General features: G+C 46.4%; 1 protein-coding gene across 3 annotated transcripts in view; it reads left to right on the top strand.

Moving 5' to 3' along the window:
• Positions 1 to 15,296, top strand: part of STRIP2 (striatin interacting protein 2) — a 204,737-nt gene that overhangs the window by 29,286 nt on the left and 160,155 nt on the right. For all 3 annotated transcript variants that reach the window (XM_075345363.1, XM_075345362.1, XM_075345361.1), the window contains exons 2-4: positions 2,369 to 2,438; positions 7,038 to 7,112; positions 8,621 to 8,755. In XM_075345363.1, coding sequence (XP_075201478.1) covers positions 2,369 to 2,438; positions 7,038 to 7,112; positions 8,621 to 8,755 — 280 coding nt within the window. The remainder of the gene's footprint in view (positions 1 to 2,368; positions 2,439 to 7,037; positions 7,113 to 8,620; positions 8,756 to 15,296) is intronic.

The following is a 15,296-nucleotide window of genomic DNA, read 5'->3' as shown; positions in this document are numbered from 1 at the left end:
AAAGTTCCACAAAGTCAACTATCACTGTAGCCCTCCACCAGTCGGGCCTTTATTGCAGAGTGGCCCGATGATAGCCTCTCCTCAGTGCAAGACATATGAAAGTCCGCATGGAGTTTGCAAAAAAAACACATGAAGGACTCCCAGACTATGAGAAATAAGATTCTCTGGTCTGATGAGATGAATATAGAACTTTTTGGTGATAATTCTAAGCGGTATATGTGGACAAAACCAGGGACTGCTCATCACCTGCCCAATACACTCCCAACAGTGAAACTTTATGGTGGCAGCATCATGCTATGGAAGTGTTTTTCAGCTGCAGGGACAGGACGACTGGTTACAATTGAAGGAAAGATGAAATGCGGCCAAGTACAGAGAGATCCTGGAAGAAAACCTCTGCCAGAGTGCTCTGGACCTCAGACTTGGCCAAAGGTACAATTTCCAACAAGACAATGACCCTAAACACACAGCTAAAATAACAAAGGAGTGGCTTCAGAACAACTCTGTGACCATTCTTCCATGGATCAGACAGAGCCCTGACCTAAACCCAATTGAGCATCTCTGGAGAGACCTGCAAATGGCTGTTCACCATCCAGTCTGACGGAACTGGAGAGGATCTGCAAGGAAAAAAAAGGCAGATGATCCCCAAATCCAGGTGTGAAAAACTTGTTGCATAATTTTCAAAAAGACTCATGGCTGTACTAGCTCAAAAGGGTGCTTCTACTTAATACTGAACAAAGGGTCTGAATACTTATGACCATGTGATATTTCACATTTTCTTGTTTAATTTGGAAAAATGTCTACATTTGTATTTTTTTTTCTGCAAAGATGGTGTGCAGAGTGTACATTAATGAGAAAAAAAATGAACTTTTGTAATTTACCGATTGGCTGCAATGAAACAAAGAGTGAAAAATTTAAAGGGGTTTGAATACTTTCTGTACCCACTGTAAATGGTTTTGTTGTACAGTAGACAACACGCATTGCTTCTCTTCCTGGCACAGTGTAAGTGAAGTAATCTGCGCATTCTTCCATGTAACTGTACATGGATAGTTTTCGAGCAGCTGGTGATTCTCAGATTATTTTTAGCTTTTGTATTGCGGACTGTCACACACCCCAAGCTGACATTCTGGCCAGTTTAGGACATGGGGTTATTAGAGGTCTACAGAAATAGGCAACAGTGTATACACATTACATATAATGATGTCTAGCTCTCTGTAGTTTTTATTTAGGATTTTACTGCATTTTCTATTTTATCCAGTTTTGCTCATTACAGCGGTTTGCAGACTTAGGGTGTTATGGACAAGATTATGAACTATTAGGAGTATATATATGAGTTATATGAAGATATCCAAAAACCAGGATTTAAGATAAGTGCTTCAACTGTGTACAACACCTACTGGCGACCATGAAGGGACCGTGAATTTATGACCGCCTTAACAGGGGTATGTCTCACATAGCGAGATCGCTGCTAAGTCACAGGTTTTGTGACGTACCAGTGACCTCACCAGCGATGTCGCTGTGTGACTCTAAGCAGTGACCTGGCCCCTGCTGTGAAATCGCTGATCGTTACACACTTTTCTGGTTCATTTTTTGGTCGTTGGGCTCCCGCAGTGCAGCACACATCGGTGTGTTTGACACCTTACTCAACGACCTCGTTTGCGACTCATGTAGGCGTGCATCTTCGTTGTTTTCCGCGCCCTCTCTGTTCCGATTGGTCATCGCTACTGCGTTCAGATTGGCCGCTTCCATCCTCTGTTCTGGCTTGTAGATCGCATTACATTTGAGAGGGCTGAATTCACTTGTCCCGGACCGCGTGTAGCAGCAGATCGTAATACAGTCCATTCTGCATCGGGACTGTGGGATGGACAAGGATGGAGAAAGATGGAAGCGCTATTATGTTGCCTTCTCTAAAGGCATGGCCGCCCAGTCACCATGCAATTACGACCACCAATCGGAGCAGAGGGGACGTGGAAAAGGCAATGTAGATGCACGCCTATGTTACTAATCAAGATTTGAATCGTGCTGTGTGACAGGGTCCCAGCGACCGCCGTATCATTGCTGCGTCGTTGGGAAGATCTGACTGTTTGACAGCTCGCTAGCGACTCTGTAGCGACATACCAGCGATCCTGACCAGGTCGTATCGTGAACGGAATCGCTGGTACGTCATTTAGTGAGACGGTACCATACACTTTAAGATAATCTACAACAGATCTGAAAGTGGGTAAAAGTATAAATCTTCCACGTATTATTGTCCCCACTTACCGTAGTATACAGCCAGGTTGGCAGGAAGGGCTCCTTTCTTTTTTTGGGATCCGTTTTCTCTAAATATCTGTACAGAAGGTATTTAAACTATTACTGGTTTTGTTTGCAGGGTTCATTGGATTATCCAAGTCTGGAATTTGAGTACAATGATTCTGACCAACTGTCAGCAGAGTTATCAGGTAAGTACATGAGAATGGAGGCTGTGGATGGTAGAAATACAGGTCTGATTAGTGTGTCCTGAATATTATCATTATAAAATGATTGTAAGGCCTAAAGGTACCGTCACACTAAGCAACATCGCTAGCAACATCGCTGCTGAGGCACAACTTGCTAGCGATGTTGCTGTGTGTGACATCCAGCAACAACCTGGCCCCTGCTGTGAGGTCGCTGGTTGTTGCTAAAGGTCCTGGGCCATTTTTTAGTTGTTGCTGTCCCGCTGTGAAGCACACATCGCTGTGTGTGACAGCGACAGAGAACAACTAAATGTGCAGGCAGCAGGAGCCGGCTTCTGCGGACGCTGGTAACCACGGTAAACAGTGGGTAACCAAGAAGATTAACAACAAAGGGGAGAAAATCCAGCTCACCTGCCATCAAAGTCCATGCTTTCCTCCAGAGTGCACGAGTCCTGCCGGTCAGTCCATACCGGTATTTGTGGCAAAGAAAGAATAGAAAAAAGTGGGCTCAGCACTGATATAAAAATATATAAAAAAAACTTTTTATTGGAATCCGGTTAAAACATAGTCTGGGAACACGTTGTACACAATGAAGAGCAGGAAAAACTTTACGCGTTTCGGACAGGCTAATAATTTAAAACCAAAAAATGTCCTTAGTCATAAGCTTATTCCATATATATATATATATATTTATAACCGGATTCCAATAAAAAGTTTTTTTTATATATTTTTATATCAGTGCTGAGCCCGCTTTTTTCTATACTTTTTTCTATTCTTTCTTCGCGGTAACCAAGAAGCCCTTACCTTGGTTACCCGATATTTACCTTCGTTACCAGCGTCCGCCGCTCTCAGCTGTCAGTGCCGGCTCCCTACTCCCTGCACACATAGCCAGACTCTACACATCGGGTAATTAACCCGATGTGTACTGTGGCTAGGAGTGCAGGGAGCAGGAGCCGGCACTGACATTTGAGAGCGGTGGACGCTGATAACGAAGGTAAATATCGGGTAACCAAGGTAATGGCTTCTTGGTTACCCGCTGTTTACTGTGGTTACCAGCGTCCGCAGAAGCCGGCTCCTGCTGCCTGCACACGTAGCAGAGTACACATCGGGTAATTAACCCGATGTGTACTGTGGCTAGGTGTGCAGGGAGCCAGCGCTAAGCGGTGTGTGCTGGTAACCAAGGTAAATATCAGGTTGGTTACCCGATATTTACCTTAGTTACCAAGCGCAGCATACTTCCACGTGTAGCGACGCTCCAGCGATCCCTGCCAGGTCAGGTTACTGGTGGGATCGCTGGAGCGTCGCTTAGTGTGACATCTCACCAGCGACCTCCTAGCAACTTACCAGCGATCCCTATCAGGTTGTATCGTTGTTGGGATCACTGGTAAGTTGTTTAGTGTGACTGGGCCTTTAGACACGGTTTGGGTTTCCTGTTTGGTTCCCCTTTTGTTGTATAATGGTTCTATTATGCTACATTTTATCTGTATTTCAATTATATCTTTAGGTGGACATTATATCTGCTAGTGAAGCGGCTCAACTGACAGATTCTTCACTTTTGTCTTTTTGTTGACATTTTTTGTATATCATAGTTCATGATTCATGCATTATAATGTGGTGAATATTTCTGCCCTTTTTTGTTACCATGATTGTATAATGCCATTATTTCTGTATACTTAAAAATCTTTTATGTATCTTTTTATTGTAGTGTAAACTGATGAAGGTCGGATGACCGAAACGTCTTTAATAATTACACAGATCAATGAATAAAATATAAAACAATTTCAGTTGAATGCTTTGAGTGCTGGATTTTTTTCAATTTTTTGATCTGGGGTGGGACCCTATCCAAGCACCAGCGACTATAGAAGGAGTGCCACATTTCTATATTTTATATGGGCCTTTAGACACACGGCATGAAAATTGGTGCAAGGGGAGTGTGATAAAAAATCGCATTCCACTCGGACCAATATTAGCCTGTGGGTCTGCACCCATGAGCGATTATTTTCTCAGCCTTAATTGGACCGAGAAAACAATCGCAGCATGCTGCAACTGTAATGCTATCCTGTTTTCTCTCACACCCTACGCGAGAGAAAACAGTCTATGGGGCGAGAGAAAAATCGCACTGCACTCGCGGTACACCGGTGTACTGCGAGTGCAGGGCGAGTATCGCAATAACTGGCTACGGAGGAGAGAGGGAGATGAATCCCTCCCCTCCTCAGCGTCGGCCACCGCCCTCCGTTGCACTGGCCCGCTCCCCGCGGCTGAGGTCCGCTTGCATGAATGGACCTCAATCACAGGGACACTCGCATGACACTCGGCTCTGCTGTACTGCCAGCGCGAGCCGAGTGTCATGCGAGGGGAGCACAGTAATCCCCGTGTGGCCCCGGCCTTAAAGGGACACCCTGTTACGACATCCCTAAATTCACATGAGCGTAAAAAAATTGATTTTCAGCAAGAAAAAAAAACGGCAGAGTTTTCAATTCTAATGTCATCTAGCTGCCATCCATATGGCCCTGTTGTTATAAATCAGCAGTTAATAAAATTTACAAGGCCAAAACTGTTTCCTACCTTAAAAAGGTTGTCCAGTGTAAATTCACATAGAGTGACTGCAGACTTATGAATGCTCACATCGCTTGCCACATGCGCTGTGAAGATTCGCTATTGTCCAAGCCAGGAACGGGGGTCACGCGGCCACGAATTTGCAATAATATATCCCAGCCAGAATCCGACTAGATGGGCGCGGCCTTGCGCAATGCACTTTTATGTCTATCTAGTCGGATTCTGGCCAGAAGTATCCTTTCACGTGTTCGTTGCCACTTGTCCACCGTTCCAGCGAACCTCACAGTGCAAATGATGTGAGGAGTCACAAGTCTGCAGTCATACAGTGACTGCAGTCTTGTGGATTTAGACCGGACAACCCCTTTAAGGATTGCAATGTATTTGTACTAATCAGATGCTATACAGTTGATCTGTATGGGATACATTTTGTTTTTATTGCATCGATTGACAGTTTAGCTGATTTGTTGAAGTCTTATTGAATGACATTGGCCTGAGTGTTGTCTGCGTGATGTCATTTATTCCTGCAGACAGAAGTCCAACTGAAAGTACGATTGTGTGAATGTAGCCTAAAGCAGGCTTTACACCTTTACGATCCAGCATACGATATCGTATGCGATCGTAACCGCCCCAATCGTATGTGCGGCACGTTCAATTTGTTGAACGTGCCGCACAAACGATTAACCCCCGTCACACGTACTTACCGGTCCATACGACCTCGATGTGGGCAGCGAACGTCCACTTCCTGGAGTGGGAGGGATGTTCGGCGTCACAGTGACGTCACGCGGCAACCGGCCAATACAAGCGGAGGGGCGGAGCTGAGCGGGACGTAAACATCCCGCCCACCTCCTTCCTTCCGCATTACTGTCCGGGAGCCGCAGAACGCAGGTAAGATCTGTTCATCGTTCCCAGGGTGTCACACACTGCGATGTGTGCTACCCCGGGTACGATGAACAATCTGACGTTCAATTCATGAGGAATGAACGACGTGCGTGCGATGAACGTTTTACCGTTCAATCGCAATCGCATGTAGCTGTTACACACTGCAATGTACCTTACGATGCCGGATGTGCGTCACTTACGACGTGACCCCGCGGACACATTGCAAGATACATTGCAGCGTGTAAAGCGGGCTTAAGGCTTACCATGTGTATTGGATGGCTGTCAGACAAACGGTGCTTCAGCTGACAGACACCTCAGCCGACTCTCGTTTGCCTGTATTCCCTATGAAAAAGCTGCTGACTGACATGTAGGCCAGCAGCTTATCTCAGGAAGAACAATGCCCTTGGCTGTCTGAAATTGTACTTGTACAATCGACCTCTCTCCTGACCATCAGTTAACGGGCGCCCCCATACACGGTTGACTATCGGCCGAACCAGTCGATGTTGGCGAGTTCAGCCGACTTTAGTCTAATAGGTGTGGGGGCCTCTAGAATGTGGTGTGGAATTTTCTAAAGACCCAGTCACACACAACGACTTACCAGCGATCCCGACAATGATACGACCTGATAGGGATCGCTGGTAAGTCACTGGGAGGTCGCTGGTGAGATGTCAAACAGCCAGACCTTACCAACGACGCAGTAACGCTACAGGTCGCAGTAGCGACCTCTATAACAATCTTGGCAGTCATTGGAACCCTGTCACACAGCGTCAAACACAGCGATGTGTCCTGCCCAGCAGGACATCGCCTTTGAAGAAAATGGTCCAGATCATTTGGCAACGACTAACTATTTCACAGCAGGGGCCTGATCGCTGGTAGGTGTCACACATAAAGAGATCGCTGGCGAAATCGTTGCTCCGTCACAGAAACTGTGACTCGGCAACAATCTCGTTAGTGATCTCGTGTGTGACGGGGCCTTAATAGCAAGTTTTGCTCTTAGCAGCGGCCTTTTATTGTGACTGATGCAGCAATGATCCCTAGTGATGGACGCCCAGGTGCCCTAGTAGGACTCTAGGTCCAAACAACCTCTTTTACTATCTAAAATGGACAATGGTTAAAAGCAGGCTTCTTATTTATATATTGTATAACATTACTATCATTCTCTTATCCTAGAACTGTACAGCTATACAGAAGAGTCTGAGTTAATACTTAACCGAAGATGTTTTGAAGAAAGGTTTAGACTCCAAGGTAACTTCTGATTAGGTGTCACTGGGAGCTTTCATGTATTGTCTCATGAAGCATCCACCCTAGATATTTCTCACAACATCTGAAGATGTTTTGAAGAAAGGTTTAGGGTACCTTCACACTTTAGCGATGCAGCAGCGATCCGACCAGCGATCTGACCTGGTCAGGATCGCTGCTGCATCGCTACATGGTCGCTGGTGAGCTGTCAAACAGGCAGATCTCACCAGCGACCAGTGACCAGCCCCCAGCCAGCAGCGACGTGCAAGCGACGCTGCGCTTGCACGGAGCCGGCGTCTGGAAGCTGCGAACACTGGTAACTAAGGTAAACATCGGGTATGGTTACCCGATGTTTACATTAGTTACCAGCGCACACCGCTTAGCTTTGCTCTCCTAGCTACAGTATACATCGGGTTAATTAACCCGATGTGTAATGCAGCTACATGTGCAGAGAGCAGGGAGCCGCGCACACTGCTTAGCGCTGGCTCCTTGCTCTCCTAGCTACAGTACACATCGGGTTAATTAACCCGATGTGTAATGCACCTACATGTGCAGAGAGCCGGAGCCGGCAGCACAGGCAGCGTGAGAGCTGCGGAGGCTGGTAACTAAGGTAAATATCGGGTAACCACCTTGGTTACCCGATGTTTATCTTGGTTACAGCTTACCGCAGCTGCCAGATGCCGGCTCCTGCTCCCTGCTCGCTTCATTTCGTCGCTCTCTCGCTGTCACACACAGCGATCTGTGTGTCACAGTGGGAGAGCGCCTTTGAAGAAAACGAACCAGGGCTGTGTGTAACGAGCAGCGATCTCGCAGCAGGGGCCAGATCGCTGCTCAGTGTCACACACAGTGAGATCGCTAATGAGGTCACTGCTGCGTCACAAAAAACGTGACTCAGCAGCGATCTTGGCAGCGAGCTCGCTGTGTGTGAAGCACCCCTTAGACTCCAAGGTATCTTTTGATAGGCTGCCAATGCCGGCTCCCTGCACAGTAGCCGGAGTACACATCGGGTAAATAAGCAAAGCGGTTTGCTTATTAACCCGATGTGTACTTTGGCTACGAGTGCAAGGAGCCAGCGCTAAGCGGTGTGCGCTGGTAACCAAGGTAAATATTGGGTAACCAAGCGCTTGGTTACCCAATATTTATCTTAGTTACCAAGCGCAGCATCGCTTCCACGCGTCGCTGGGGGCTGGTCACTAGTCGCTGGTGAGATCTGCCTGATTGACAGCTCACCAGCGACCATGTAGCGACGCACCAACGATCCTGACCAGGTCAGATCGCTGATGGGATCGCTGGAGCGTCGCTAAAGTGTGACGGTACCCTTAGACCCATTCAGATGTGGTGAGAAATATCTATCTGCCTATGTTTGAGCCAAAGTAATCTAATGAATCGTGAATAGTGATCTCTTGGATGTATGCTAGTAAAAAGTTACACGTGGAGGTTTAATAGATCTGACTTGATCTATAGAAAAATCACTAAAGTGTCTTATTACTCTTGCCATGAACTGTTTATTGCAGAAACGGAGGCCAGATGGACATCTTTGGGTTCAGCACAGCATAGAACTCATGTCATGCGCCTTATTGAAGAATTGGAGGTGGTGATCAGGGAGAAGCGACTTTCTGCTGCCAGAGCTATTCTGTACTTGGCACAAGGTGAGCATGTCAAGCTGGTTCTACTCCTTGTGGTGAATGCACTTTAGATATCTTATCTCATTTCTTTACCAGCATTGTTGAGCTCTACAGTATAGATCACACCATGAAATTGGTTGCACTAGCTTCATACATTTTTTTTATTTATTATTTATTTTATTTTATTTTTTTTTTAATCCTTAAGGATAGGGTTACACGGCGACATGCTCACGTCACACTCAAAATACCGCTTTGCATTAATGCATATAGTTACATAGTTACTTAGGTTGAAAAAAGACCTAGGTCCATCTAGTTCAACCTTCCTTCGCATCTAATAGTTTCCTATGACGTTGTACTCCGACCTACTGCGACACAATCAGAAAGTTTCCAAATTTGTTGGACTTTCAGTCACTGGTCGCCATTGAGACGCATCTCGTGCCATAGTCTTCAATGCAAACACATGCGACTGCAACATGCTGTGTGATTTATCTTGCCTTTTGGACATTTTTTTACATCAACATTATAGCTCTAAAATCACTGGCGGACATACCGCATGTGCAGCACATGCAGTCGCACAGGGGCCCCGAGCGGTAGGGGGCCCCCAGGCCTGAAAACACATGCTGCCTTACTTTGCTGGCGGCAGCTTCAGTCCTAACAGGAGAATCAGGGGCCCTATCAGCTGAACGCATATCATTATGCTGAGCTGACACGGGCCCCTCCCCTCACCTGTTAGGGCCTGGAGGAGCGATGATTCATCACCTCTGCAGAAGCTGCCAGCCACGCAGAGGATGACGTAATTTCTCAGAGACAGAGGAGGCTCTGCCCACCAGCTCCATCTCCAGCACAGCAGGGGCCTCTGTATACAAACATGGCTCCCTGCCCCCCTCACCCCTGACTGCTCTCCCCCTCCTGCACTGGAAATATTTCAAGAACAGCAGTCGGACCTCAGGAGGAGGAGAAGAGGCTGCACCACAGAGAAGATGGAAGAGCCGGCTCCAAAGAAGAACTGGGCCCCAAGTGCCATCTGGAGAGAGGGTGAGTCCATTTGTAATATGTGAACATCTATCTATCTATCTATCTATCCATCTTTCTGTCTGTCTATCCCTCTATCTATTATCTATCTAGCTGTCTTATCTATCTATCAGTTATCTATCCATCTATCTATCCCTCTATCTATCCATTATCTATCTATCTTATATATCTATCCCTTTATCTATTTATCTATCTATTTATCTATCAATTATCTATCTATCCCTCTATCTATCTATCTATCTATCTATCCCTCTATCAAATCAAATAAGCTTTATTGGCAGGACTAAATGCAAATTAGTTTTGCCAAAGCAAGTGTACAATAGGGACTGCGACTGTGGGGATGATGGGTAGGGACCATGGGGCACATCCAGGGTGGGGACTGTAGGTAGCATGGATGGGGCACATCCAGGGTGGGGACTATAGGAAGGATGGATGGGGCACATCTAGGGTGGAGACATTGGGGGCTATAGAAGTCCATGGCTTATCATAGTTCTCTTTCTCGAAGTTTATGACATTCGCTCTCATACCGTGTTGCTATCTCCACTGCGCTCTCTTCTTCCCCCAGCAGGATATATGTTTTCTCTTCCTCCTTCATGGAGCTGAAATCCGGGAAAAGATCGGAGAGTCTCCTGAAGAGAGTGTCCCTCATTGCTGCGTACTTAATGCAGTGTAGCAGGAAGTAGGTTTCATCCTCCAGGTCACAGTGTTGGCACAGTCTTACCGCCTTGGGCTTGTAGCTCTGCTTGTGTCGGCCGGATTCGCTGGCTAGACTGTGGGCACTGAGTCTATATCGGCTCAGGGTCCTGCGGTCACTGGGATCCAGGAGTTTGACCCCATATCTGGAAAGTCTGTAGTCTCTCTGTAGACTCTGGTACGTGGTCAGTTTCTGTGAGGTGTTGATGTCGGTCCTCCAGTCACTGACATACCTCTCCTGGCCCTCGTCTACCATCTTCCTGATTCTGGTTCTTGTCAGGCTGCTGTGATTGGTTATTTTGTCTAGTTGGGTTTGGGAGAGCTGTGCCAGGGGTCCTGGTTTATCTGGCCCACGTATATATATCAGAGCTTTGTGGTGATGGGAGCTTGGATTGCTACTCTGTAGGTGAGCCCGAAATGATAGTGCCCTCTTCAGAACCGATAGGTGTAGAGGGAATCTGCCCAGTACGGCCCGACAAGCGCTGTTGGAAGTGCTTCGATGGACCTGGAGAAGATGCTTACAAAATTCGAGGTGGAATATTTCTGTTGGGCTGGAATACCACCTTGACCAATCTTGGTAAGTGTGAGGGCCCCAGACTTCACTGCCATACAGGAGGATTGGGGCGATGATGAAATCGAAGATTTTTAGCCAGACCCTCACTGGAGGCTTCAGATGATACAATTTCCTTCGGATGGCATAAAAGGTTTTGCAGGCCTTGTTTGTCAGGGTCTCTATGTCTTGTTTGAAGCTCCCTGACTGGTGAATTTCCAGGCCCAAGTAGGTGTATTTGTCTGTTCCTGTTAGAGTGCAGCCGTTTAGGACAAATGAAGGATGCTGGTCAAATCTTCTTTTTCTCTTCTGGAACACCATGATGTTGGTTTTCTTTAGATTGATCGGTAGTGCCCATGTGGAGCTGAATTTCTCCAAGATTTGTAGGTTGTCTTGGAGACCTTTCTCGGTTGGTGACACCAGCAGTAGGTCATCTGCATAGAGCAAGATCTATCTATCTATCTATCTATCTATCTATTTATCTATCTATCTATCTATCTATCTATCCACTATCTATCAATTATCTATCTATCTATCTATTCCTCTATCTATCCCTTTATCTATTTATCTATCTATATATCTATCTATCCATTATCTATCTATATATCTATCTATCCCTTTATCTATCTATTTATCCATTATCTATCTATCCATTATCTATTTATCTATCAATTATCTATCTACCCATCTATCCCTCTATCTATCTACCTATCATGTATCTATCATGTTTGTATCTATCTATTAATTATCTATCTCTCCCTCTATCTATCTTTCTATCTATCTGTCCATCTATCCATCGGTCTGTCTGTCTGTCTATCCCTCTATCTATCTAGTTATCTATCTATATATCTATCCCTTTATCTATTTACTAGCTGTACTACCCGGCTTCGCCCGGGTTAATAACTGCTGTTAACAAAATAGAATGTATTAACAAAAATGTATTCTGCACACAAAAACCACAAAACAAATAGATAGAAATGTAATTATTAAATTGTTGCCTATATTAACTAATCAGAGCTCCGATTAATTAACTGTAGCAAAATCGAAGCTAAGCTGTGATTGGTTGCTATTAGCAGCCTGATAAATCTCCAGGCAACAGAAAGCCCTCCCCCCTGACAGTATATATTAGCTCACACATACACATAATAGACAGGTCATGTGACTGACAGCTGCCGTATTTCCTATATGGTACATTTGTTGTTCTTGTAGTTTGGGTGCTTATTAATCAGATTTTTATTTTTGAAGGATAATACCAGACTTGTGTGTGTTTAGGGCGATTATGTGGCGAGGTTGGTGTATGTGTGGTGAAATGTGTGCTGAGGGTGGTATATGTGTTCAAGTACGTGGTAGTGTGTGGCGCATTTTGTGTGTGTGGTCATATCCCCGAGTGTGGTGAGTATCCCATTTCTGGGCCTCACCTTAGCAACTGTACGGTATTTACTCTTTGGCGCCATCGCCTCATTCTTTAAGTCCCTCTTGTTCACATCTGGCAGCTGTCAATTTGTCCCCAACACTTTTCGTTTCACTTTTTCCCCATTATGTAGAGGACAAAATTGATTGGTAAATTGGAACGCGCGGGGTTAAAATTTCGCCTCACAACATAGCACCCGGCGCTGCCCGGGATAGTAACTGTCTCTCTGTTTCTCTCCCATTCTCTGTCTGTCTCCCCCTCTGTATATATCTCTCTGTCTCTCTCTCTCTATCTTTGTCTGTCTGTCTCTTTCTCTGTCTGTCTCTTTCTCTGTCTGTCGCTTTCCCTGTCTGTCTCTTTGTCTGTGTCTCTTTCCCTGTCTCTTTCCCTGTCTGTCTCTTTCCTTCTCTTTCCCTGTCTGTCTGTTTCCCTGTGTCTGTCTCTGTCTCTTTCTCTGTGTCTCTCTTTACCTGTCTGTGTCTGTCTCTTAACCTGTCTCACTCTTTCCCTATCTTTCCCTGTCAGTCTGTCTCTTTGTGTCTGTCTCTTTGTGTCTGTCTGTTACCCTGTCTATGTCTGTTTCTTACCCTGTCTGTGTCTGTCTCTGTCTCTTTCCCTGTCTGTCTCTTTCCCTGGCTGCATTGTGACACGCCAATATTCCATATAAGGGCATGGCTGCGCATTTTTCTGAAGTTCTGGCTGCACTGTGGCTCCCAGCTCCATTCGCTTTAATGGAGGCAGGTTTTTTGGTGAATAACTGTAAAGAGCAGGGTTAAAATTTCCCCTCAAAACATAGCCTATGATGCTCTCTGGGTCCAGAAGTGTGAGTGTGCAAAATTTTGTGGCTGTAGCTGCGACGGTGCAGATGCCAATCCCGGACATACATACACACACACATACACACATACACACATTCAGCTTTATATATTAGATCTATCCATTATCTATTTATATATCTACCGTATATCTATCATGTATCTATCTATCCCTCTATTTATCTATAATGTATCTATCTATATCTATCTATCCATTATCTATCTATCCCTCTATCTATCCATTATCTATCTATTTATCTATCCATCTTTCTGTCTATCCCTCTAGCTAATCTATCCATCTATTCATTATATATCTATTCCTCTATCTTTCTGTCTATCTGTCCATCTATCCATCTGTCAGTCTATCCCTCTTTTTATCTATCTATCTATCCCTTTATTTATTTACTAGAAGGTGGCCCGATTCTACGCATCGGGTATTCTAGAATTTACGTATTGTGTAGTTAATGTATGATTTTTGTTATCTATATATGTATGTATATATATATATATATATATATATATATATATATATATATATATATATATATATATATATATATATATATATATATATATATATATATATATATATATATATATATATATATATATATATATATATATAATATTATAGAGATGTTATTGTCTGCAGTTACCAAGTGTTTGTGTAGGGCGCTGTACATGTTCTGGGTGTGGTGGGGGGTGAGAGCGGTGTTGTATGTGTGTTGCGTGTGTTGCGTTGTTTGTGGAGCGCTGTGTGTCTGTAGCGTTTGTGTGGGTGTGGTGTGTTTTGGGGGGAGGTATGTTTTGTGCAATGTGTGTGTGTTGCGTGGTATGTGCGTATATTTATGTATGCCGCGGTGTTTGTGTGTTGGGTGTTGTGTGTGTGCAGCGTTGTCTGTGTGTGTGGGTGTCTGTGTAGGGCGGTGTTTGTGGTTCCCCGTGTGTTGTGTGTGTGTGTGTGTGTGTGTGTGTTGGGGGGAGGTGTGCACCTCCCATCGTGCTCCATCCCCCATGCTGCGCACCCCCCATCGTGCTCCATCCGCCATGCTGCGCACTCCCAAACGTGCTCCATCCGCCATGCTGCGCACTCCCAAACGTGCTCCATCCGCCATGCTGCGCACTCCCAAACGTGCTCCATCCGCCATGCTGCGCACTCCCAAACGTGGTCCATCCGCCATGCTGCGCACTCCCAAACGTGGTCCATCCGCCATGCTGCGCATTCCCAAACGTGGTCCATCCGCCATGCTGCGCACTCCCAAACGTGGTCCATCCGCCATGCTGCGCACTCCCAAACGTGCTCCATCCGCCATGCTGCGCACCCCCAAACGTGCTCCATCCCCCATGCTGCACCAGCATCAGCCTCTCTCCTCCCAGCATCAGCCTCTCTCCTCCCAGCATCAGCCTCTCTCCTCCCAGCATCAGCCTCTCTCCTCCCAGCATCAGCCTCTCTCCTCCCAGCATCAGCCTCTCTCCTCCCAGCATCAGCCTCTCTCCTCCCAGCATCAGCCTCTCTCCTCCCAGCATCAGCCTCTCTCCTCCCAGCATCAGCCTCTCTCCTCCCAGCATCAGCCTCTCTCCTCCCAGCATCAGCCTCTCTCCTCCCAGCATCAGCCTCTCTCCTCCCAGCATCAGCCTCTCTCCTCCCAGCATCAGCCTCTCTCCTCCCAGCATCAGCCTCTCTCCTCCCAGCATCAGCCTCTCTCCTCCCAGCATCAGCCTCTCTCCTCCCAGCATCAGCCTCTCTCCTCCCAGCATCAGCCTCTCTCCTCCCAGCATCAGCCTCTCTCCTCCCAGCATCAGCCTCTCTGTCCCCAGCATCAGCCTCTCTGTCCCCAGCATCAGCCTCTCTGTCCCCAGCATCAGCCTCCCCCTCCCAGCCTTCCCCAGGATCAGCCTCTCTACTCCCAGCCTCCCTCCTCCCAGCCTCCCCCAGCATCAGCCTCTCTCCTCCCAGCCTCCCCCAGCATCAGCCTCTCTCCTCTCAGCCTCCCCCAGCATCAGCCTCTCTCCTCTCAGCCTCCCCCAGCATCAGCCTCTCTCCTCTCAGCCTCCCCCCAGCAT

Source organism: Anomaloglossus baeobatrachus, chromosome 4, assembly GCF_048569485.1.
Source record: "Anomaloglossus baeobatrachus isolate aAnoBae1 chromosome 4, aAnoBae1.hap1, whole genome shotgun sequence".
Lineage (NCBI taxonomy): Eukaryota > Metazoa > Chordata > Amphibia > Anura > Aromobatidae > Anomaloglossus > Anomaloglossus baeobatrachus.
This window is presented reverse-complemented; position numbering and strand designations above follow the sequence as displayed.